Below are 24,695 nucleotides of genomic sequence, written 5' to 3' on the forward strand. Positions count from 1 at the left end.
CAAGCTGTTTTTCAGCGCGCTGTCGGCTGAAAACATCCAATCAGCCTTCAGCAGCGTCAACGTCACGGCGCCGTGACGTCGGTGCTGTGACATTGACGTCAGTGCGTCGCGGGCGATTGGCCCAGCGATGTCACTGCCCCGCCTCCAACCACCTCCCCCCCGGCTCACTCTGGCTCGCCTGCAAGTCCGTGCAATCGCGCTGACTGAAGCAGGCGAGCCTCAGCGTTAGCGCGCCTCCGCTCTCCCCACACCTCTATGGCCCGGGCTTAAGTGTGCTTCCGTTGTAGAGATTAATGTAGAATGATGAAAAAACTGAGCACTACCATGAGTAGTGCTCTGTTTTCTCATCATTCTGCATTACAACAAAAGGAAACAGGTTTTGGGGGTGCTTAAACACAATGACATGACCCAAATTAGTGAGGAACCAACCAGGAGAGGGGCATTACTGGATTTGGTAATATCAAACAATGTAGAAGTCATAATAAATATTTAAGTAGGGGAACATATGGAAAACGATGAACATAACATGGTCTCATTTGAAAGAAATCATCAAAAACCATATTGGATGGGTTCAACAAAGACTTAACATTTTTGAAAGGCAGATTTTTAAAAACTGAGGAATTATCTATAAGGAATCAATTGGGATGATGTTTTTGCAAGGTAAAATGTGGAAGATAAAAGTGCAGTCTTTAAAACACTGATAGAAAAGCACACTTGTCAATGTATACCCCTAGGTAATAAGTATAAAAGAAACAGGTTTAAACCAATATGGCTAAATAAACAGGCAGAGGAGGAAATGGAAAAGAAGAGGCAGGCATTTAGATTCTTAAAGTCAGAAGGGACAGAGGCATCATATCAGAATTATAAGGAATATAACAAAAGTAGTAAAAGGGCAATCAAATTAGCGCGCCCCCTCTAACCCCCACTCACCTGCGTTCCGGTGTCATGACGTCACGTTGCCATATCAACGTGACGTCACATGACCTCGCGGCGTCATTTTGACGCCGCGTTGCCATGGCGATGCAGGAAGGAAGCCGCCGGAGCCTAGGTAAGTGAAGGTTTACAGAGCCCCTGCAGCTCCCCCGGCACTTAATTTAAGTGCCTTCGGGAAGCGTGCAGGGCCTCTGTAAACCCCGCGCCCCCCCGCCGGCAGTCTCGCGCCCCCCAGTTTGCGCACCGCTGCTCTATATTATCAAACAATTGGTTAACTGAGGAAGAAGTTCATAGGCAGCTTGATAAAATTAAAGTGAATAAGGCACCTGGCCCTAATGGCATACATCCAAGAGTTCTCAAGGAATTAAGCTCAGCAATAGCCAAACCATTACATTTAATATTCAAGGACTCCATTTCCACAGGCTCAGTACCACAAGATTGGCATAAAGCATATGTGGTGCCTATATTTAAAAAGGGAGCTCGATCACTACTGGGAAATTACAGAACTGTAAGCCTAAAAACATTAGTAGGGAAACTACTTGAAGGTTTAGTATGGGATAATATTCAGGAATACTTAATGGAAAACAAAATTATTAGTAATAGTCAGCATGGATTTGTGAAGGATAGGTCGTGACAAACTAAACTTATTCATTTCTTCGAGGACGCAAGTAGGAATTTAGACTAGTGTAATGCAGTTGATGTTGTCTACTTACATTTTGCAAAGGTTTTTGATATTGTTCCACAAAAGAGGTTGGTGTACAAAATAAAGAAAATTGGACTCAGTAAAAATATTTGCACCTGGATTCAAAACTGGTTGAAGGATAAACAGAGTTGTCGTTAATGGAACTTTTTTAGGTTAGGCTCAAGTTATGAGTGGAGTACCTCAAGGATTGGTACTGGGGCGCCTGCTTTTTAACTTGTTTATTAATGACCTTGAGGTTGGCATAGAGAGCAAAGTCTCCAAATTGTTTAAGCTAGTAAAATCAGAGCAGGATGTAATTTCTTTGCAGAAAGACTTGGAGAGACTGGAAACGTGGGCAGGTAAATGGCAAATGAAGTTTAATACAGATAAATGTAAGGTTATGCATTTGGGAAGCAAGAATAAACAGGAAATTTACACATTAAATGGGGATAAATTAGGAGAGTCCTTGATGGAGAAGGATTTAGGAGTACTTGTAAACAGCAGGCTTAACCAAAGTCATGCAGTACCTGAAAAGGCAAACAAGATCTTATCTTGCATTAAACGGGGAATGGGTGGAAGGGAAGTAAACCCAATGATGCCCCTCTATAAAGCATTAGTAAGACCACACCTAGAATATGGAGTACACTTCTGGGTACCACTCCATAAAAAAGACATTATGGACAAGAAAAAGTGCAGAGAAGAGTCACCAAATTAATAAAGGGGATGGATAATCTATTTTATGAGGAGAGGCTAGCTAAATTAGATTTATTTACATTACTGTAGAAAACAGGCATCTAAAGAGGGGATTTGATAACTATATACAAATATATTCTGGGACAATACAAGGAGCTTTCAAAATAACTATTTATCCTAAGGGCTGTACAAATGACACAGGGTTATCCCTTAAGGTTGGAGGAAAAAAGAATTCACCAGCAACAAAGAAAAAATTTTTTTACAGAAAGGGCAGTTACAATGTGGAATTCATTACCCCCGGAGACTGTAATGGCAAATACAATAGATATTGACATCTTTTTAGAAAGGAAAGTTATAGAGGGATATACCAAATAAGTAAACATGGGAAGGATGTTGATCCAGGGAGTAATCGGATTTCCAATATTTGGAGTCAGGAGGGAATTTATTTTTCCCCTTATGAGATATCATTAGATGATATTTCACTGTTTTTTTTTATTTGCCTTCCTCTGGATCAACATACTGTACTACAGGTACGGGTACAGGATAAAAGTATCTGTCGTCTAAATTTAGCATAAGTTGAACTTGATTGGACATACCCCTTTTTTTGAACCTCATCTACTATGTAACTATGTAAGTTAAAGGATAAAATACTGCTGAATGCAACATTCACAAATATGGCTTTAAAAGACATGCAGCTTGTGACGCATAGTTATACAGACCAGAAATTGTTGGTCGTTTCTGTAGACAGCAGGGCATTTCCCACTTTTTTTAACACCAAAGCCATATTGCATCTCGTAAACAAAACGGTATAGACATACAAGTAGGTGTTCAGGTTTCAAATGTATGCATCAAAAAGTAATCTAAAGCTACAAAAAAGTATTCACCATTTGTACAGAACCAGCTAATGCAGTGGCAGCAACCTAAACTGCAGGTGAAGAGATCAAATATAGTTGTAGCCCTCCTCTGGGGTCTACTAATTAATGTAAGTGGTTTACAGCCTTAATGGGTTAACCGGGTGGGATCACTGATATTGCACTCCCCATCATGTGATGTAGGATGACTGTGCACAGGGGATTGCCACTCCCTTGTATGTCTTCTGACCAGTGATGTCACCATAGGGAGATAGAAGGGTATATACAGCTATACGTAAGGTTCTAGAAGTAGGTTTCTCAGAGTTCTGGCAGAGGGCCTCACAGTGAGTCCTATAAATATGTTTAAGTGTATAGCTATGTATTTGGAGTGTCCTATCCCTGTGTATCGTTTTCAGTTAAGGAACGTGCCCCATCTCATTAGCGCATATAGTAAAGGCCGAAGATTGTTCTCATGCAGGAAGAGGAGTGAGCATGTGCTTATTAGCAGGAGTTCTCAGAGTAGTAGCTCCGGAGCATAATCAGATCAGCCCCACCTTAATGTCTTTGGAAAACTCCCGATCCAATACACATGGACGAGGTATGCAGCACGCAGTAATGGGATACTGATCCCAGAAAGCAGAGTGTATTCCCAACAGGGGTCCACTTGAGATGGGGCAATATTGACACTATGTAGGAGATTGCTAAGGGAAACAAGCATAAGTACCTTCCTAGCGTAGTAGTGAGAGCTCCAAGGGGAAGAAGCACAAAGTAACTTTATGATTTGCCACAATGTCAAAAATTAAATATGTCCTTGGATGGAGAGCCTTATAAATGGATATTGAATAGAGCTCTTTTTGTACTATAAAAATTCCTAGCGCCCATCCTTATTTTATCTGCATATCGAGGCCGAGCCTGCACCGACCCAGCACCCTGAACAGGTAAGAGACACCGAGAACTGCCATGTATATAGTCAATTTGATGTGAACTTCTTTAGAGCCGGGCAAGGAGGGTCACATAGTTATGGTCTACATGAGCCCCTATACCATAGCCACAAGCAAAATGAGATATGTATGTTAACTGTTGTGACGGTAGGGGGTAACCAGGCTCTCAAATAAAGGTTAAGCCCGTTTTGATTACTCCTGATCCGTGTATAAGGGTTCAAGAGAGTTAGCTCTTGAGCCCAGTAACATTGTACTGTTTCAATGTAGCTTCTGTAATACAAAGTTTTTTATGTGTTTTTACCTTTCCAGGCATGCCAGCGAGCAGGGATTGCTAGGGCATGAGTTTCAAGGGGGGTTTTGCAGATTAATTGTTGTCAGAATGTGCCTAGAAGGTTGGGGTTGGAGTTGTCAGTTCCCCTAAAAATGAACCAGGGAATCATGCCCGATTCTCGGATACACGTAGGCACATTGTCCCAGCAATATCTCCCCTTGAAAACACTAACACGACTCACCACTAGGGTTCCCTGTTTCAGCATAGTCCAGAAAGGTGAATGGGGCACAGGGATGAATAAGTGTTCCTGTAGCTGAGGGGATCCCTAGGTTAAGGGGGTTACCACAGTTAGTGCCCAGGTAGCCCAGAACCTGTATTGGGTTTGTGGGTGCTCCAACCATCTATAAGGTTGTGAGGGGACTCTCAAGAGTCCAGGCCAAGTCCAAGAGATAGTGTGTGGGGAATAAAGGCCGATAGGAATAAAAGTACATCTTTCTATTCTATTCCCCATACCCAGAGACTTGGGATGTAATAAAACTATATTTTATTAATACACTGTAAGATACTGTAAAGTACTGTATGTGCTTGGGATTTTTGTATCTGATGTCCAGGCAGGCTGCCAGGGCTAACCCATAGACGTCACTAAGTCTGCTGGACATCTGAGTTCAAAATAACCAGAGGATACAGGTGGTGTGAAAAGCACTTGGATGGCAGGGAAGGTGTACCCAGATCCGGGGAACAAATGGCAGTCGTCCAAGCTGCCATTTGCTCTGCCAGACCTAGTGGAGCCTGACCCAATGGGTGGCATTGAGATAGCCAGGGACAGAGGTGGCAAACTTGGCATGTCCCTTGGCAATTTCATATTTCCTGCTGACCCGGTTTTTCATACTAGCTTCGCTCTGATTGGCTGCTGAGAAAGTTACCATGCTATGATTGGCTGCTGAGTTTCAACTCAGAATACTATAAAGAACCGGTGAACCAATCAGATTGGAGATTCCCTGTAGTAAGAGCGTGGGCGGGCTTTTCAAAGTTGCTCTTGTGCAAAAATCAGAGCAACCGGCTTCGATTTCAAGCCAGGAAAGCTTTCCTGCCAGATTCTGAATCCAGCTTTTTGTGGCCAACTTATTAAAATCAAACGTAGCGGTCGTAGCTGGGATTTGAGGCCGTTTCGAGTTCCATGAGATTTGGGATAACTCGTGGTCAAGACATCCAAGTTCTTAGAAGAGAAGGAAGCGGTGGCGTGTGGAACGCCAATTATGGTATCAGGAGATTCCGGGCTAGGTCCCAGTCAGGGCAAAACTCTTATTTAGAGTTCCCTGTACCTGGGAAAGTCTATTTTTTTACCCCAGTCTCAAAGTAAGAGTGTCTTTTTGTCTGTATTTTGTGTTCCATTGTGTGTAAGCGAATTTGTGCGAATAAACTTCAATTTATTTCATTACCTTGTTTTGCTCAGTGAATGATCCTGGTTAAAAAGGTATAAATTGCCTGGTCTCCCGTGACAACTGTAGATTAATTTCAATTATACAAGGTAATTTACTAAACAAGGGCAATAAGCCTATTAATTTCAATATATTTATCGCAACTGGAACAGATACTGCCACTTAGAAAGCTTCCAAGAATATAAAAACTTGAAACTGCATTAGAAGTCATAAGATACACTTTTTACAGATCTGTGATATTCGTGTAAAACTATTTGTAGCTACATGCACCTCTTGGGATGCAATATGTCCACCACTGAACGAAAGTGATAAATCAGCAAAACACAGGTAAGTCTAAGGCAAACAACACTGTACCAAAGCAACAATCAAAAAGTAAAAAATGTAAATGTAAACTTTACAGTTATAGGGTGCATATAATATGTTTACAAATACCATTTGATCAAATAGTTCATTGATGTTTTAAAGAATGTATTTTTTGTTGAATGTTTCATTGAAATTATTTCTTGGATGGAAAACGTATTCTAGCAATATGCAAATACATAAAAAATAAAGACACTTTCCAGTATTTTCAGACAGGTGTAACATAGCGAAAGCTTTTTACGCACGCAAGATGCACTCAAACAACATAACATGTAATAGGTTTGATCTCAATTCATTCAACTTGCAACTTGTGATCTCAATGATGGCCTTATATGTTTGAGACCAGGGTAGATGTAATTTGACTTTAAAAGCTTAGACATTATACAGAAAATTAGCTTTGTTTCTTTATGGATACAAGAACCGTGCAAAATTGTAAACCCCACACTAACGTAATTCAGACGTCTAAAAAGCAATAAGTACCTCATTGTTTGAGTCTTGAAGGCCAAACGTGGATATTTCATAGAGCACCCTTGGTTGGAGAAGAAAATGTACTGCATGACAGATCGAGGATACAGGCTTGGTGGCATTATGAATTCCCAAGGAATCCTGAAACCAAAAAGTGGTAAAGACGATTAAATGGCATTTATTTTTTTTCCAGTGCAACTATACTTATTTATAGGTTACATGTTCACTTTATTAAACATAGATGCATGAAATAGCTATAACTAGACAGATTTGTGAGAGGGAGATTCTGATATGTGCAGAACTTAAAAACCATTATAAAAAAAGTTCTAATTAATGATAAGTATTACATAGTATAATATAATTCAAGCAAATCTTGACATCAGTTTAATATTACACAGAAAGAAGTTTACATGAATTAAATTATTCAGGATCATGTTATGGTCCTTGGGAAACGTGGTACTAAGAATACTAAACCTCTTTACTAGTTCAGTATTTAAATGGCAAATAAAGTAGAGAAAAGTAAAAGATATGCAAATATTGACTGGATTTTACTGGTAATCATGAGCAGGTGAGGCTTCTGTTAGGGAAAACCTCTACATTAAAGGAGTGTTGCTTCCCAGGGTCACGTAACATTTGTAAAATAGTTTCCATGGTTCAAAAGCAGGGGGTCCTACGACCTGAACCGCATGAAGGAAACTCCGGGGACCCTCTGCCAACTGTTGAAAGTAAGCTTTGGTTTGCTCACCTTAATAGTTTCGAGACAACATTTATAAGCTTCAACTTTCACTGTTGTCACCGGATGGGATATCATGCGCAGGAGCACCTTCTGACTCTCTTCCAGGAGCACAGGGTCACTCTGTGCAGACTTATATCTGGTTGTGAAATAAATAAAAAATAGGATAAAGTTGAAGTGTCAATGATTGTTTATATAATCACAAAATATGAACTGGTGCTTAATTGCTGTACCCTGAGTCCAGGAGCATGCTCAGCATTGCTTAACAATACACTGCAACTCTGAACTAGTGGAGGGATTTCAGAAGAATAACTGGTCTGTTAATGAATGGAAATTATTTAAGGGAGAGTGTTAATTATGACGACTTCAACCAGGTACTTCCAACAGTGGCACGTAAAAACCAATGTTAATGCCGCATGCCCCAAAACTGTCAGCAAATCTTTTTATTCAAGTTGCATCAGAAATTCAATAAAAAAGTATTTGTCAAGATACTGGATTTCTTTTTGTATCTTATTTTGCTAGGTATGCAATACAAACACAAGATATTTGAATTATGAAATATAACAGCTTATTTTTTTTTTAAATACCAATGCTAATAAAACCTTAAGGATGATCTAATTTAGCTAAGTGACATTTCGAGGACACTAAACACTTATAAATTTGGGGACTTGCAGTGCTTTACACCACAATGCTTTGAGAATTGCAACCCTGTTAGTAGTGTTAATGCACCAATAAAGAAATGGTTCCCATACAGTATAACTAATCTAATCCACATATTAAAACAAGATGCAATTACTGTATACCTTGTATTACAAAAAAGAGAGTATACAAAATGACAGCAATACTCAACAAACCTATGGAACACATTCAATAGGGAGAAGGAGTGGCTCAGTGAGAAAAGACACTGACTGGCACTGAGTTTGAAGCAGGGGAGCCTGGTTCAATTCCTGGTGTTGGCTCCTTGTGACCTTGGGCAAGTCACTTTATCTACCGGTGCCCCAGGCACCAAAACATAGATTGTAAGCTCCACGGGGACCTGTGCCTGCAAAATGTCTCTGTAAAGCGCTACGTAAAACTAGCAGCGCTATACAAGAACATGCTATTATTATTATTATTCAATAAAATCCAAGTGGGTGTACGAAAAAAATTCAATAAAACTGGTGAAACCAGCATCACTGCGAAGGAGCAGGGAAGAAACGGCCCACTGGCTTTGATGAGGGGAGTTCTCAAATGTGCAAATTTACAAGCAAATTAGCATTTTACACCGAATTTAGTATGTGTACACGCTTCACTAAGCTCTGAAGAGTGTGATTATAACTGGACCAAATGCGATATTTATCTCACATTTTCTTCATTTGCCTTGCTGTGAAGGTGTCTAGATAAGTAATTTTCTACTCTTTAAAAGCTGCAAAACCACTTGAAAATGTATTATGCTGTTGCAGAACCCCAGGCACAATATTCTATCCTAAATATAACATGTACGAATCTTTTTGAGCTACGGAAGGACAAAATATGAGAAAATAGGACTTAAAAATCTTAAATTACCAAATATATCTCAGGGGAATTCTAAATCACTTACGTCGCGCTTATAGTAGCAGCGACGTGCACACGACCACTCACGTCACACGTCGCTATAGCGATTGTTGCACTGATGTGCAGGAGACCTCGGGAGGGTGACAGTTCGCCATTATTGGGTGAACCGCTTGATGTGACGCTAACGTCACGCGGTGGCCTCACACCAAAACAAAAATTCACTGACTTCAGCGATTTTTGTCGCCATTTTGCTGCGGAGCGTGGTCGCACCCACTATGGGCACCTGCGACGGACTTCAAGTACTTGTGATGGCGCTGTGCGCCGTCGCCGTAAGTATAATTGCAGCCTTACAGACAACTGGAACCACAACAGAAAATTATTTTGTTAACTTTGGATAACTTTACCCTATGAAGATACAATATTTATAACTCTAGAGATATCTAGCACTATTTCAAGCATCTGCCTCAATCCTGGCATGTGCAAATTGAACTAAAAGAACTGAATTTTTTTTTTTTTATCACTGCAAAGCAATATATTTTGTGAAATACAAAGCAATGTTAACAGACTTAATTGGCCCTATGTCTTCCAAGAGTGGTTGTGTTTCCATCATAAAGTCACCAAGGTGACAACACATGGTGTGAACTTGTGGTCACATAGTATTTATGTTCAGTTTCTTATTAGAAAATCTAATAGCGTAATTCTGGAAGCAAAAGTCACCATGTTTAGGCAGGACAGTGGAGCATACACACGGTCATTACCAAAAAAACACCAAGAAAAACAGCTCTTAGAACTCTGAGAAAATCTGGCAAGGTCACTAAAACTACAGGAATGAAGCAATGGAAGAAACCGGTAAGATAAATGCTACTCTTCCTTTAACTGTTATTGCCTGACCCCTGCTGGCTTCAGGTGTAATTAGATGTTATTTTGCAGCAGAAAGTCTTCTAGTCATCAAGCAGTGTGGAAATAAGCATAACGAATAAGCGGAACGGGTTTTAATTAATCTATTCAATATGAATGAACCCTTAACATATATCCATAATGCATATTTCCCCATTACAATGTGTTGCCCATGTAATTTATTAAGAAGGCAATTTCTGGCAATGATACTGCTAACTGTGGTGTGAATATTCTAATCTATCTCCTGACTTCCGAACTAATGAAAATTAGATCTGCTACTTATTATCGGAAAACATCAACAAGATTAATTACATGTCTGAGCAAATGCGGATGAATTTTCGAACCAAAGGGAAGTGCTGGTGATAAGGAAGGCTAGTGAGGGCCTTTTCAGACAGTTCCACCAATTCCATAAAGGCCTGTTCTCCCTAAAAGACAAAAAAATGTCACATTGTAAATTAAGTAGACTATTTAGTACACATTAGTAAAGGACAGTCTAGAACTTAGTGGACGGCAGGCAAACACATGCTTCTGCAAATTGGTATTAAACGCAGTACTGCAGTAGAGGTTGAATGTGTGCCTTATACAATTAAGGCGTTTTTAGACCGTTTTATTTCTTTCATATGGAAGTAACCAGTGAGATCTTATCCACCACTTCCATTATAAAATTGAGGGTATTATTGTAAATGTAGTCATAGAGTCAATTTAACAAGGGGTACGCAAAGTTTTTCGAGTGCGCCCCCCCTGCCTGGGAGCCCCAGCATTCGCGCCCCCCCCCCTGGCTTAGAAGCCGGCATCAAATGGCATCACGGGTCATGTGACGTCACATGATCCCGCAGCATCATTTGACGCGCATTGTCATAGCAAAGCATGACATCATTGCGTAATTTGACGCCGTGTTGCCCTGGTGACGCGTCGCCGACGACCCGACAGGCAGCAGGTAAAGGACGTTACAGAGGCCTCACCCCAAGGGTGCGGGACCTCTGCAACCCCAAGTTTGCGCTGATTTTAACTATGATAGCAATATAATCAGAATGCCTCCGTGATGTCAAGGGAATGCTCCACGTGACAGCACGGAAACGTCCAGCAGTGGGTTTCCTCTACGATCAAGCGAAGTAGGGAACAGTATATGCATGTCTATCAATGGTCCCTATTCAATATAAAAAGGAGCTGTCAGGGATATCCTTGGCATAGTCTGTGACTCTCGCTGTGTCTGCAGTTCCCCTGCATGGGGAGAACCCTTGGTTATGCTGTGTTCCTGTCTTGAGTTCAGATCATCTCTCCAGTACCTCCTGCCCTGATTTCAGAACCTCTCTGCCCCTGTCCTCTGCTTATGCTTGTATTTATAAACCTCCCTTTGCTGTCCCTTCTTTGCCTTTGTATACTTTCCCTCACCTGCCCCTAATGCCTTGCTTGTTTCTTTTTTATGTATTGAGTGTTGTTTTGGCAGTATATTAAACTAGGTCCTTGCCTGTAAATTGGCTTGCCCCTTCTGTTCCCGAGTCTATTTCCTGTCCCCGTCTTCACACGTGAGCTTTAACTTGCCCTGTTGTAAGTAGGATTCTGGTTTTAACCACCAGATCACCTTCAACAGAGAACCTTCTTTTTATGGATATTTTGTGCCCATTTTATATTTTAATAAATTAGTTAGTATACATTTGCCACGCTCAATAGCTCTCCTTTTTGACACTTATACATATATATTTTGTGGGGGCTCAGGGGTTCCCAAAAAGAGCTTGCTGGGGTTCTGTGTGTTTGTTAATATATATATTTTATGCATTATATTTAAGCGCTTTTTCCAGCACTTTTTCTTTTTTCCCATATTGAACAGGGACAAATGAAGCAAGGTACTTTTAAATTCTGCCCTATTTGCATCCATATGACAATTAGCTAATGCTTATTTGATGCAATGTGAGGCATTGCAGGGTGTGTTTATGTACATTTAATAAAATGTTTGTCAATGATTGTTTCTATTAGTCATATTTTTGTGCATTACTACTGTAAATGCTGCTATATACAAGCTGTTAAGAATCTAGAATCATAATTTTTTTTCAAGTTTCTTACATTTGATGCAGCTAAAGGAAAGAAAATGAAGTCATCATATTGTGTACCCTCTATATTCCACTAAGCGTCTGCTAATGTAATGGTGTAAAACAAGGATGGAAAATAAAAGTTAAGTGGGGAATAACTTGTAATTGACGTGCAGTACTAAAAATGGAGTTGGAGTCAATTTAGTAGATGTCAAGATATAAGATATAAGAGAAAGAGAGAGGGAGAGAGAATGAGAGAGAGAAAGAGAATGAGAGAAAGAGAATGAGAGAAAGAGAGAGAGAGAAAGAGAGAGAGAAAGAGAGTGAGAGAAAGAGAGAAACACACCCCCCTAGAGGAACAGGTCGGGTCGGCGGACGGAGATGGCAGAGCCCGTTCCAGCAGTCCAACCCAGAAGGTAGGGAAAGGGAAATTAGGACTTTTAGCTGAGGGGAGGGAGAAAGAAATGGATGGAGGAGGCGCAGTTGGTGGAACTTGTTACCTAAAAAGGACCGTACTCCGCAAAGGATCAAGCATCGCTCTATCAGTGCTGCAGTCTAGACTCTGGTGCCGCCTGTGAGACTGCAGCACTGATCGAGCGATACGTATCATTCTCTGAGTTAATCTGCATTTTTGGAACCTTCATGATTTTTGCTTCATTGCACTCTCTCCCTATTCATTGGGACATTTTCCATAGGCTTAGCCACATTAAACACTGTTCATATGATTACTCTGCTCTTGATCTGTTTGCATTGGGACCTTTAGCTTGAAGTGTGCAGGCACATCTATTTGTATGTATGTCTTTATTTATATAGCGCCATTAATATACATAGCGCTTCACCGTATTTAAGTTGGAAACAATGGTTGTCTTATTATTCTGGTATTCTGGTATATGATTGTTATAAACACTGGTGCCCACATTGATATACTGTAGCTGTCAAGAGTTGGTATTTTATTTTTATTTCTTGATTTCACTGTCTTTGGTAGTACATCCTGACGTTGTATTATTTTGGTGGTAGTTTACACCATTTTATTCTGACCGGAAGGAGACTAATGTAGTAAGGTATAAAGGGATGTACTACAGGTCCATCTCTTGGGGGTCTGTGGGAATGGGCATCCAGCCCCGAAACGTTGCCCCCATTACTCTCTCACCAGCTCTGTTCAGTTTTTGCAATCACGGCATTCCCCCTAGCCTTCACGCATTTTTCCCATTTATCCCCCACTCCCCTCCCCACCATTCCAGCAACTGTTTGTACACATAGATCCCCTATTTGATAGTTTATAACATCCGTAAGATTGTGTATTTTATGCATTTGTTTCAATACAATATATTTTCCTAACTTGTTACCTAGTTCAGCGGTGCGCAAACTGGGGGGCGCGAGAATTTGCAGGGAGGGGGCACGGGTTGTTACAGAGGTCCTGCACAATTCCCCCAGGCATTTAATTTAATGCCGGGGGAGGCGAGGCCTCTGTAACCTCACTAACCTACTGGCAGCCGGGTCTTCGGCGGCACGTCGCCATGGCAACGCGGCATCAAATGACGCCGCGGGGTCATGTGATGGCACACGTCGCCATGGCAACGCGTGTCAAATGATGTGGTTGGTCACGTGACCCGCAACGTCATTTGAAGCCGTGCCTTCTGGGGAGAGGGGGGGGGGGCGCGAACGCTGTGGCTCACAGGAAGGGGGCCGCAGCTGAAAAAGTTTGCTCAGCGCTGACCTAGTTCATCCTCTGCACATACATACATACAATAAAAAGCCCAGGGGACATACACTCCGCAGATGGAAGATTTATTATAGCCCACTCATCAGCATTTCGGCTTTCTATGGTAGGTCTCTCTCATGATGATAAAGGCTCCATAGCAAGCCGAAATGCTGATGAGTGGACTATAACAAATCTTCTATCTGGGGAGAGCTTGCCCTCTGGACTTGTATGTATGGACTTGTTTTTTACTATACAGTACAGTCATTATTATTTTGGGTGGAATATATATATAACAAATGAGGCAGCCGGCACTCCCAATACCATAAACAGTTTGCGGTGCATGTCCTATACCAATAGCAAGAGAAAAGTAATCCACTCCAGCAGGAGCAGACACAAGTCAGCACTCAAGGGTAAGAAAACTTGTATTCAAAAATAAACATAGCACAAACATGACCAACGTTTCAGTCCTCGTGGGACCTTCCTCAGGGTGGTGCTTGAGCATGTGTGGGTGGTGCTTTGTGTGTGTCTATATATGTGTCTATATATATATATATGTGTCTATATATATATATATATGTGTCTATATATATATATATATATATATATATATATATATATATATATATATATATATATATATATATATATATATATGTGTGTCATATATATATATATATATATATATATATATATGTGTGTCATATATATATATATATATATATATATATATATATATATATATATATATATATATACACACACATATATAGACACATATATATATATCTATATCTATATCTATAGATTATATATATATATATATATATATATATATATATATAGACACACACACACACACCCTTCAGAGAACAGCACTTACCAATACATAACATACATTTGGGGTGTTTTACAAATTGTGGGCGTTTTACAAATTACGTTAGTAAACTTGAAATCTATCTTTCTTTACATTATTATTTTGAATTATACAAAATGTTGCCAATCTCCATCAATGAATGCTAATAATAACAACAACAGAACAATGCTAGTACTGCAGGCATACCTCTTTGGTATATGTCATAAAGGTGATTGTACATTCAATTGAATAGACCATCTCTGAGGCTTGTTTATAAACTCCATAGTTCTCAGAATTCAGCTGTTCCATAAAAGCTATAACAGATTCATGAACACTGGGATATGCAATACGAAACGGCAGCTCGAGCGATAGCTGAAACAAGGCATTAATCAAGCTCTCTGGGAGAACGTCATCTGCCTTAAGATATAAAAAAAGAGAAAAACAAATATAACAAGTACACTGTTATATACACTGAATCTCAAAGGTATTAACCAGGTCTTTTTTATTATTATTATTTTGTGCCTGAAATCAATGTTAATCCCAGATTAAGTAACAAACAAAATTGTCTACAGTGAAAATATTTAAATATTTCATTGAGAGACACAGAAACATAAAATCCTGTTCCCTAAAGGACCAATTTGGAGAGGCTTGTTCAGTAGATTTGTCAGCTTCCTATGAATAGCGCCAATGCTGACTGTAATTTTTAGCTATACTGTAATGTCTCCAGAAATCAAACTCACTAAAGGGAGTCACTTTTGTGACTTAATGTGCTTAGCACAGTATGTATTTTCAATGACTAAGCATATGAGCTGAATATCAACCAATCCATTCTACCTTCATTATTTTTACATTGCTGGAGTGAAGCTCAATCCCTTTAAAAGATTATATTTTCTCAGTTGCTCTTGAAAACTTAATTACTTGCTAATCCCTTTGGTTTTGGAGTAGAAATAAAAAGATAAAACCAAAATCCAATATACATATACCAAACAAAATGACTGGTTCATAAGATGATGTTGACTATTAGGGTATTTTGCTAGATTAACTAGAGGGGGGGGGGTGGGTGGGGGGTGCAGGGGGAAAGCAAAAAATAATGGTAACATTTTTAAAGGGTTAATTGTACTTATGTTGCTATATGTGTTGTGATCCTGAACACAGGCATATACGACTAAACTGGCTTAACACAATTATAACGTAGTTATGAGCAAGCTGCACACAATTTAAGAACAGGCAGAGGGCAGTAGAAGCCTGTGAACGATAACAATTTCACATTAGAAAGCTTGAATATTTACATGTTGTGATAGTACTTTTTAAAACGGCAAATTAAAATTTGGACAGGTATTGTTCTATGTTACATTAATGATCATAATACATTTCATAAATGTTGCATACACTGATCTGCTTTATAACATACATGAAAAACATTACAAACAATGTTATCACAGGTACACCTAGATTTCAGAATATCTGGATCCTGCTTGCAAGTGAAATATTTTTTTTTCCTTTTTTGTCTTATTTGTATATTTAAAGCTTGTGACAATGTATAATTCTATATTCTTACCTAAGCTGGCAATCGTTTGGTGCTCCTGTCATAAATCTGTAAAAAAACAATCCTGATTGTGTGCCTAACATAATGGCTGCCTTTCAGTTTCAATCAATCATTCAGTCAGTATCTCAGCAGCTACAATGTATCCTGATATTACAACGGTAATATTATCTATTGTTACAGTTTACAGCTCAAACTGCTGGAAACATTGGCAACAAATTATCACACAGAAAAGTGTTGCAAAAGATCTTGCATTGCTTGGGAGGTGGGCTAAAACCTGCAATAGAAATGCAAGGATGCTTTAAAACTCATTAAAAATGGCATTAAGAGTGGAATAATAATAATACAGAAAGTATTATCTAATGCTACAGAACATATCAATTACAAAAAAATAAAAACAATATAAGATCTCACATGCTTTTGCTTTGCTGCTTAAATACATTTTAATAAGAATGTTGTAACATTATACTTGTCCCTTCAGTCCTGTGTGGAAATGTATCTTTAATTAAAAAGAATCACGTAGCCAAGTACATATTTTTAGAATGAGCAATGTTTTTTAGACGTAAAAATTGGATAGTGCTGTGCTGCGTGTGTAATAAAATCTGAATTTGTGCAAACGACTGACTATTTAGCAGCTGCACATAAAACTGTAGTGAAAATGTGTGTAGAATACCAGAAAATAATACTTTGATTACAATTCTGTAATATAAGATTGTTTATAATCTTGCTGATCAAATAGCAAGCTCTACTAAGATGAGAAAGTAAGAATTTACTGTAATAAAATACAAGTGATGCCAGGAATATGTTATAGAATTCACAGTACATGTACATGATGCCCATTTCTGTACTTAAAAAAAAAAATCACAAGAAGTAATTTAGAGATAAATAATGGAACAGTGATAAACCATACCCAGCTGCAAATTGAGGCCAACAATAGATTATATTGCTTCTCCAGCTGAATTTAGCAATTGAGAGACGAATACTGCTGTGGCCAAACTAGGATCTTAAAATCAACCAACACTATGTTGGGTAACATACTTAAAGCTTCCTGCGTCTTGATTGTTCTTCATCTCTTACCTTTTCCACAGGGAGAAGTGTTTGCAGCAGTCGCATTGTAAAAAGAGAGATGCTGATAAATGCCATTCTATGGTTCACAAGAGAAGAGTCAGGCTGCTCAGAACTGTTGTTACTTTTATGATACGATATAGTTTCCCCAAGTGTATCCAAGACAAAAAGGAGTTTGCTTCTCTGCAAAAAAAATAAAAATAATGTATGTATGTACGTGTGTGAGTGTGTATATATATATATATATATATATATATATATATATATATATATATATATATCATCAAAAAATAAATAGATGATACCGTTCTGTGGTACATATATATATATATATATATACACACACACACACACACACACAAACACACACACACAAACACACACACACAATAGGGATATCATTTGTGAAGAGATTGTTCAGTACATTATTGAAATAGGTTTTAAAATTCTATAAAAAGCTGGCATTTATAGCATCTGTGTTCACTAACGCAATCCTCTCCCAAAATCATTTATATTTAAGTTCATATTATTTTGCAGCTTTGTTGCACATGCATAACCTTTTAAAAAATTCAGAGATAAAGACGTTATTGACATTGTCTTTTTGTTTGCCTTCTGTGGTTTCCATGGCAATGTGCACTGCTGGATAGGCCCTTTTTACTAGAATGTATAGATAAATGCTTTTTGTGCATGCTTGTATCAGTGAGGACTTAATATGTAATATGCAGCTACAGTAATATTACATTTGAACTGCTGGTCAACAAATCCACATTCAAAGCAGCCTACACCATTTACTGTGAGATAGCACCCAATATGTTCCTCTCTGATTAGTGTATACAGTAACAATCAGTTTTGCATATTATGCAATCTCACCAGTCCTTGCCCCACAAGACTGTCATCTTCCCAGACATTTTCTGACACGGCATCATTGAGCAGTAGCAAATTTTCCCCAAGCAACTCAAGAACAAGCATAATCAGCTTCCTTCTGCCTATGTAATCCGTAATGAAAACAAAATCAATGCAAAATTAAAGAAAAACACTCAAACTTGTAAAATATATATATTTTTTTTTTTCGTTTTAAAGATTTGTATAAAGATCAATAGAGGATCAAGCGTTTATTCGTTCCCATTACTCACTGAACCAATTTGGTACAAAGGAATGCACTGCAGACCTCTCACCACTGAAAACTTTTAAAGTAGCACATGCGATCGAAAATAATTTAATTGGATGATGAAATGCCAATTGAATTATGCTTATATTGTACAGCTGAGGCCGACTACACCGAAATTGTTGTATTTTATTCTACCATACAAAATGTCCCCTTTTGCATGAGGCTGGAATGTCAATTTAACTATATTTCAAGGGGAAAGCAGCCAGCATTCAAAGAAAATAATAGTAAAAGTACCTGCCTAAAATATGTTATTGAAATGACCCTTAAGGACAGGAGGACACCAAGTAGTCGTTTACACATTTTCCTTTCACATTTACATTTTTTTTTTTTTTTTTGCACATCTTAAATTACTCACACAGTACAATTTTCTGACAGAATATGGACATGCTTAAGAACTGGGATGCACATTAGAGTCAAATAGTGCGCGCTAGTAGACATAACAAATCATGCTGGGAGAGATCATTAACCTCAGAGCGCCAACTAATGAGGGATGTAACTGAATACACCAGCTTCTCAGCGTAAATGCAAAGCAACCTTCGTTTCCCAGGTTGAAGACCAATAAAAGAGCCTAAATATTATTATTCTTTAATATTTGCATACATAATGTCATCTTATTTATTGTTATACCAGGCAACATGAACCACTATTCTAAAATCGACATGCACCGGACAAAGTATTTAGAAGTATGGACCAGAATTAGAGAGTCATTCTCCGCTTGCTTACCTGATCTTAGCAGAGGTGTTGCATGCTCCAGAAGTGAAACGCAGAACTGGGGAAGGCTGAGCTGCTGAAACTGGATCTCTAAAGTATCCTCATTTTCTATTTCTGCCAGATCTAAACGCCCCATGTCCAGTGGGGACAAAAGCGATGCCCTGGAGTTTACATGGGCTTGAGTGCTGTTCTCACTTTAAAAAGTAACACAATGCACGTGAACACACATTTTCAATCACACCATAAATATAAACATTTTAACTTAAACTCTGGTAGTATAGCCACTGCCGCAACGTCTGCGGCGACACGAGGACCCTACTCCAGTGTCTCATCCCTTATAACAACTTCTTGGGGGAGACTAGACAGGCCATGTTTTAGGAACAGACAAGCAATATTCAATTAGTAGATCACCCAAGTACATTCCTGGCTTGTCGGCTGCTTGGGCTTCGCCAAGGAGAGAGTTCAAAACAACTGATAGAGGTTGCCATGCAAAGGCAGAATTGATCAACTCATCTGACAAGGCAGGAAAGAGACTGAAAAGATGTTCTAGACTCGAAGGTTACATTCTATAACCTGCACATTTACACCAATATAGAAACAGTGATTACAGTACGAAACTATTTAATAAATACGGTCTTAAAATAATTAGGCATATTGGAAAGTCTAAAGTCTTGTATACTTTTATTCAAGCACTAGAAATGCATTTGGTCCATGAGCCATCCAAGGTTATTTCATATTAATTTGTGGTGTTGGTAGAGTGAAATTCAGCATTACAAACAGGTGGGGAAAAAAATGATTTTTCAAGCTATGAATCACCTTAAAAATAAAAGCAAATACTTTATAGTAAACTCCAAACTTGTTGATATTTTATTCATAGTAAGCAAAAAGGAGTAAGAAAACCCTGTAAATGCTACCCACTTACAGAGAAAAGATGAGGAATTAGAAGGTCATACAAATTTACTTTTAATACGTAATGTAAATAAAATGGGTAGACATGACAAATGAACATATACAACTGATGTGTGTTGATACTATCCCATATACTTAAAGAAGGGCAGGATAAGACAGGGCTTTTTTTACAATAGCTTTTGCTACTTCTTAATGGTGTGTTCAAACCACTCCCATATTCACTGTGGCATTTAGCCAACTTTCCCGTAATCTTTGGGACCTAGTGTAAACTATCAAGTTTTGGCATATCCTGCCCTTCTATAAGTATATGGGATCATATCAACACAAGTCTGTTGTATATGCTCACTTGTCATGTCTACCTATTTTATTTAAATTGCGTATTAAAAGTAATTTTTTAGGACCTTATTATTCCTCATATTTTCTCTTTAGTGTGCACAATTTACAGGCTTTTTCTGTCTCCTTTCTGCTTACTGCCATTATATTACCCATGCTAGCACCTATATCCAGTGCCGTCTTAACGCACGGGTACGCTGGGCAGATGGCCTGGGGCCCCACGAGCATAGGGGCCCCATGCTAATCTATGCACAGACCAGAATTTAACACTAATTTTCCGATCACCCGCCTCAACATTCAAATCTCCCGCTAACTCGGCAGAAGGAGAAAAATTACGACGTGTAGCGGAGAGTTGGCAGGGCCCAGTCCACTGCTTTGCCCGGGGGCCTATAATGCAGTTAAGACGGCCCTGCCTACAGTATATCCCCTATTGCTGGGCTGAGCAAGAGTTCTAGTGCGCCCCTTGGGGCCCTTTTCTTTGCTTTACATACAATATTTTATTTAAACTGAATAAACTAAATCCGTTTTAAGCAAACTTAAACAGTCTGAAATAAGATGGCCCACATTGCAAATGCTATAATAGCTAATGTATAAATATTGCCTAATGACCGGACCACTGCCGGTTTGAAAATACTACAGCATTTTTAGTTTGGCATCTGTTATAACCCCTTAAGTAAGGCTTTTGGAAACATCTTACCATTTAACATTTTAAATTATGAAACAAGTGTGTACATGCATAGTATTGTCATTGTATTATATCTCCATGGGAAGTGCACCTTCTTTGCAATATCAATGCATAATGGTACATTTTAGAGAATTATCAGGAATGCTGCTTGGCTGTGACCCTACTCGCAAGCAGCAGCAACACAATTTAGTTCCCAATGCTGCATAAATCCAGAAAGTCATTCATATTATAAACCCTTTGAGGATTTTTTTCTTGATTTATCATGGAAGAGTTTTTCATTCAGTTTTGGCCCGCAAAAGAGAAAAAACATGCAACCCGATTTCATTTTTGAGACATGACAAATTAAGAAACTATTATTAACATTGTTAAATTGCATTATTTGCAACATTATTGGGGGTAGGAGTGTGTTCCGAACAGAATACCTGAAAAGATTATGAAATATAAAACATTGCCCATAAGTGGGTTATTATTCTTTGAAGGTCTGTGATCCTTCCTAAGCGGTTGGGCTTCCTTCTCACTGCCAGGAAAAATGCTGATTGGAAGAATACATAACCTATCTGGCATTTGCAGTTACAGATTCTATAAATAAAGAACTAAAAGAAATAAAGCAGGAGAAACAAAAAACGTCTTAGATATGATAAATATTAAAAGGTATATGATTTACTAAGCACTGCTTTTCCATAACTCACCTTTCGCCACCAGAAGACACCTTCCTTCCCATTCTCGTGAATGGGTCGTAAAGGGTCTCATGGCACAGAGAGGTGTGTCGTGGCAGAGCACCACTTTGTTAAAATGTCCGATTACACAGGACTAAGTTTTTATCTATTACCATTTAGAACAAAGCCCAGTGCTCGAACTAATCACTTATCTCTTCTCATATATTACCTTGAAGATGCAGCATCCCAATCTTGCCCATCTCCTCTAAGGCGGTGACTTGTACGCCCCACCACAGAGGGCCGAGGGCTTTCATTCCCAGGAGAGGGATTTCGAGAAGGACAAGACCCCCGACCATCTTGGTAGTATGAGAGAGAAGAATTCTGGGAAACTACTTCTAGAAAAAGGTAGAAAAGAGACACAGGACATTTAAACTTCTTCCAAACTCCAAAATTAGACAAAAGATATGATTACAGAGCCAACGGCAAACTCAATTTCAAATATTTTACCTTGTTTAGTACTAAAAAATCCAGGGTCCCTATGAAAATTGAGTCTGTTTCTGAGCAGAGTGCATAACTGATGCAGGCAGGAAACCGACTGGAATGCCAAATGCTGTTCTCCATCTCTTTCAGATGCTAGTCGCAGCAAAGACAAAAGGCTCTGAAATACATATATTACCTTTAGGATGCAAATTAAAAAGAAAAATATGAATACATACTATATAAGAAAAAATATGCACTAGCTACACAAAACGTGCAAGTGATACTGAAAAAGAGAGTGTATGGCATTGATCTAATATCTATGTAGCGTGCACAGGGATCAGTGAAGAAAAAAATGCAAACATAGATATATATATATACCACACAAAAAGACACAAGAAACCCAATTAGAAGCACTCAGATATATCTAATAATTAATGCAAATCAGATGCAGACAAATGTAGTAACCAAAATACAAATTTATTATGAGTCTACATCAAACACAACATAGAAAACCATATACATATACACATACATATACACATACATACATACACACTAGTTGCAAGAAAATATTGCTTCCGAAAATAATACAATGCAGTCTGTTATTTTTTTTGGAGGGTGTGGTAACACTTTGACAGATGAAACCAGTTTTAACCATAAGGTGCAACATGTCCTGAGCCTTACTTAAATTTGCACCAGGACATAAATATGTTGTCTTGGAAAGGCGAGCACCATTGATGTCATCTAAATTGTAGATGTAGGATGGCCAGGTAATCTCGCAGGTGGCCCCTGCAAATATCAAATTGCAAATCGTAGGTGGGGGAAATGTTAGACATGGGGTGTATAGGCCGGGGAGCTGGTAACGAGGCAGAAACAGTTTCTGAATCACTGGTATATGTCTAATGGATAGGTTTACGGTATGTCAATATAGCATTTATAGGCAAAATCTCAATCTTAGACATATAAAAGACAGGAAGCATTTATGCTACACCAGCAAGCTTAAAGATGCAGGAAAATGCAAAGAAGTAGGGACTTCCTGTAGGATCGGGGCCTCACTGCGCAAATCAAAAAGTGGCAAAACGCTGGGTACCAGCTGCATGGTTGGGCCTAAGCAGCCACAAGGGAACATTTAGTCACGCATCCTGAATGGGGATGGGGGAGGGAGTAGAGCTGAACCAATAGCTGGTGAGGATCTCTGCTCACCATATTTTTTTCAGAACTTATGGTTGTTCTGAGTTCACATGTTTACTTGGCTGGCAGTTTTTGGTAGGTCTTTTTTGATTAAAAACTTCCACTTCTACTTAAAACCGTACATGTCTCATTTATTTAAAGCAGGCAGGAGAAAGGGATTGGCATTTTAGTCTTACCTGTATATAATACTAAAGCAGCAAAACATGTGAAATCTTTTATTGCTTTTTATTTTTTAAATAAATCAGTTCTGTAATATAAGATAATAGTGACTGGTTTTGTTTTAATTAAACTCAATGCCATTTTTAATTCTTTTTAAAGCATCCTTTGATTTCCATAGCAAGTTTACCACACTTCCCCAGCAGTGCAAGACCTCTGCAACACTTTCCTGTTTGGGATAATTCGTTGCCAATGTTCCCAGCAGTTTGAGCTGTAAACTGTAGCAATAGATAATGTTACCTTAGAAATATAAGGATACATTGCAGCTGCTGACTATGGCTGCGCTTATAGTGCCTGGTGACGGCAAAGTAATTCCAAAACAAATACATTTAATCCGTCGCATGCGCTTAGAGTAGGCGCGACAGCGACGGAACAACCAAAAAATTTGTAGTTAGTGTTATTTGATTTTTTTAGAGACAGTCGCCACATGTGACTGTCTCTAAACAATCACAGAGCGCATATTGCACTCTGCCCTCCCCCTTCGTGACGTCGCTCAAAACTAAAGTTCAACTTTAGCCAGTGGCGACAGGTGACGTCATCGGTCGCGTCGCCGGCAGTATAAACGCGGCCTTACACTGACTGAATGATTTATTGAAACTGAAAGGCAGCTATTTAATGAACCCTGGAAAGCAGGATCTTTGCTGATAACTTGAGAACTAATCAATTGGCAGCTTAGGTAAATCGTTTTCAATAAAGATAAACACATGCTTTTTTTAAAGTGCCGTGCGCGCTGCCTCTTTAATGCCGTGCAAAGCTGGAAAGAAGAAGTTTAGAGAAACTGAACAAATGGCATTAGAATAAGCATCACAAATATATATTATTTAACATAAAATACAAAAAGATGTCAAAAGGAAGCATGTAATAATAAAATAAATGTTAGTGAATGTATTATTTTGAACAAATGTACAGAACGGAAGATTTAACAACTGCACCTGTGGGGTTTTCAAATAAAGAAAATTAAAAAATGGTTTGTGGTAAAATAGAACTTAACCTTTTATTCAACTATAGCGTGTCATCAGATGCAGAAGAAAGCACATCAGGAAAAAGTCAATGTAGAGTGAACGCATTAAAATTAAAAGTATGAAATCTCTAAGACAATAGAAAGAACGGAAGCAGGTTGTTAATTTTTCAGCTAACCTGTACAATCTTTGGTCTTTGAAGAAAGATCTCTGCAGGAAAATCTTGCATTACAACATCCTGTAGAAGCTGGCAACTTCTCCACACTAAACTATGGTTATTACTTCTCAAAGAGCTGGAATGACAGAGAGATTGTTTTGTTCCACTTCCAATACAAAGTAACATCCTGAAAAGGAATACGCTTGAAATGTCAACTACAGGCAGTCCTCGGTTATCCGACA

The 24,695-nt window shown here is 38.7% G+C and overlaps 1 protein-coding gene across 5 annotated transcripts in view; it reads right to left on the minus strand.

Annotated features, from left to right (window-relative positions):
* The window catches only part of RTTN (rotatin), a 182,900-nt gene that overhangs the window by 129,887 nt on the left and 28,318 nt on the right, over positions 1–24,695 (minus strand). For 4 of the 5 annotated variants that reach the window (XM_075585445.1, XM_075585442.1, XM_075585446.1 and 1 more), the window contains 10 exons: positions 24,475–24,589; positions 21,958–22,108; positions 21,680–21,845; positions 18,880–19,061; positions 17,859–17,974; positions 17,001–17,171; positions 14,588–14,797; positions 10,111–10,223; positions 7,381–7,507; positions 6,651–6,776 (listed from right to left, as the gene is read on the minus strand). In XM_075585445.1, the coding sequence (XP_075441560.1) occupies positions 6,651–6,776; positions 7,381–7,507; positions 10,111–10,223; positions 14,588–14,797; positions 17,001–17,171; positions 17,859–17,974; positions 18,880–19,061; positions 21,680–21,845; positions 21,958–22,108; positions 24,475–24,589 (1,477 nt within the window). The remainder of the gene's footprint in view (positions 1–6,650; positions 6,777–7,380; positions 7,508–10,110; positions 10,224–14,587; positions 14,798–17,000; positions 17,172–17,858; positions 17,975–18,879; positions 19,062–21,679; positions 21,846–21,957; positions 22,109–24,474; positions 24,590–24,695) is intronic. The other variant, XM_075585443.1, reaches the window with a different exon arrangement.

Source organism: Ascaphus truei, chromosome 2 (assembly GCF_040206685.1).
Source record: "Ascaphus truei isolate aAscTru1 chromosome 2, aAscTru1.hap1, whole genome shotgun sequence".
NCBI lineage: Eukaryota > Metazoa > Chordata > Amphibia > Anura > Ascaphidae > Ascaphus > Ascaphus truei.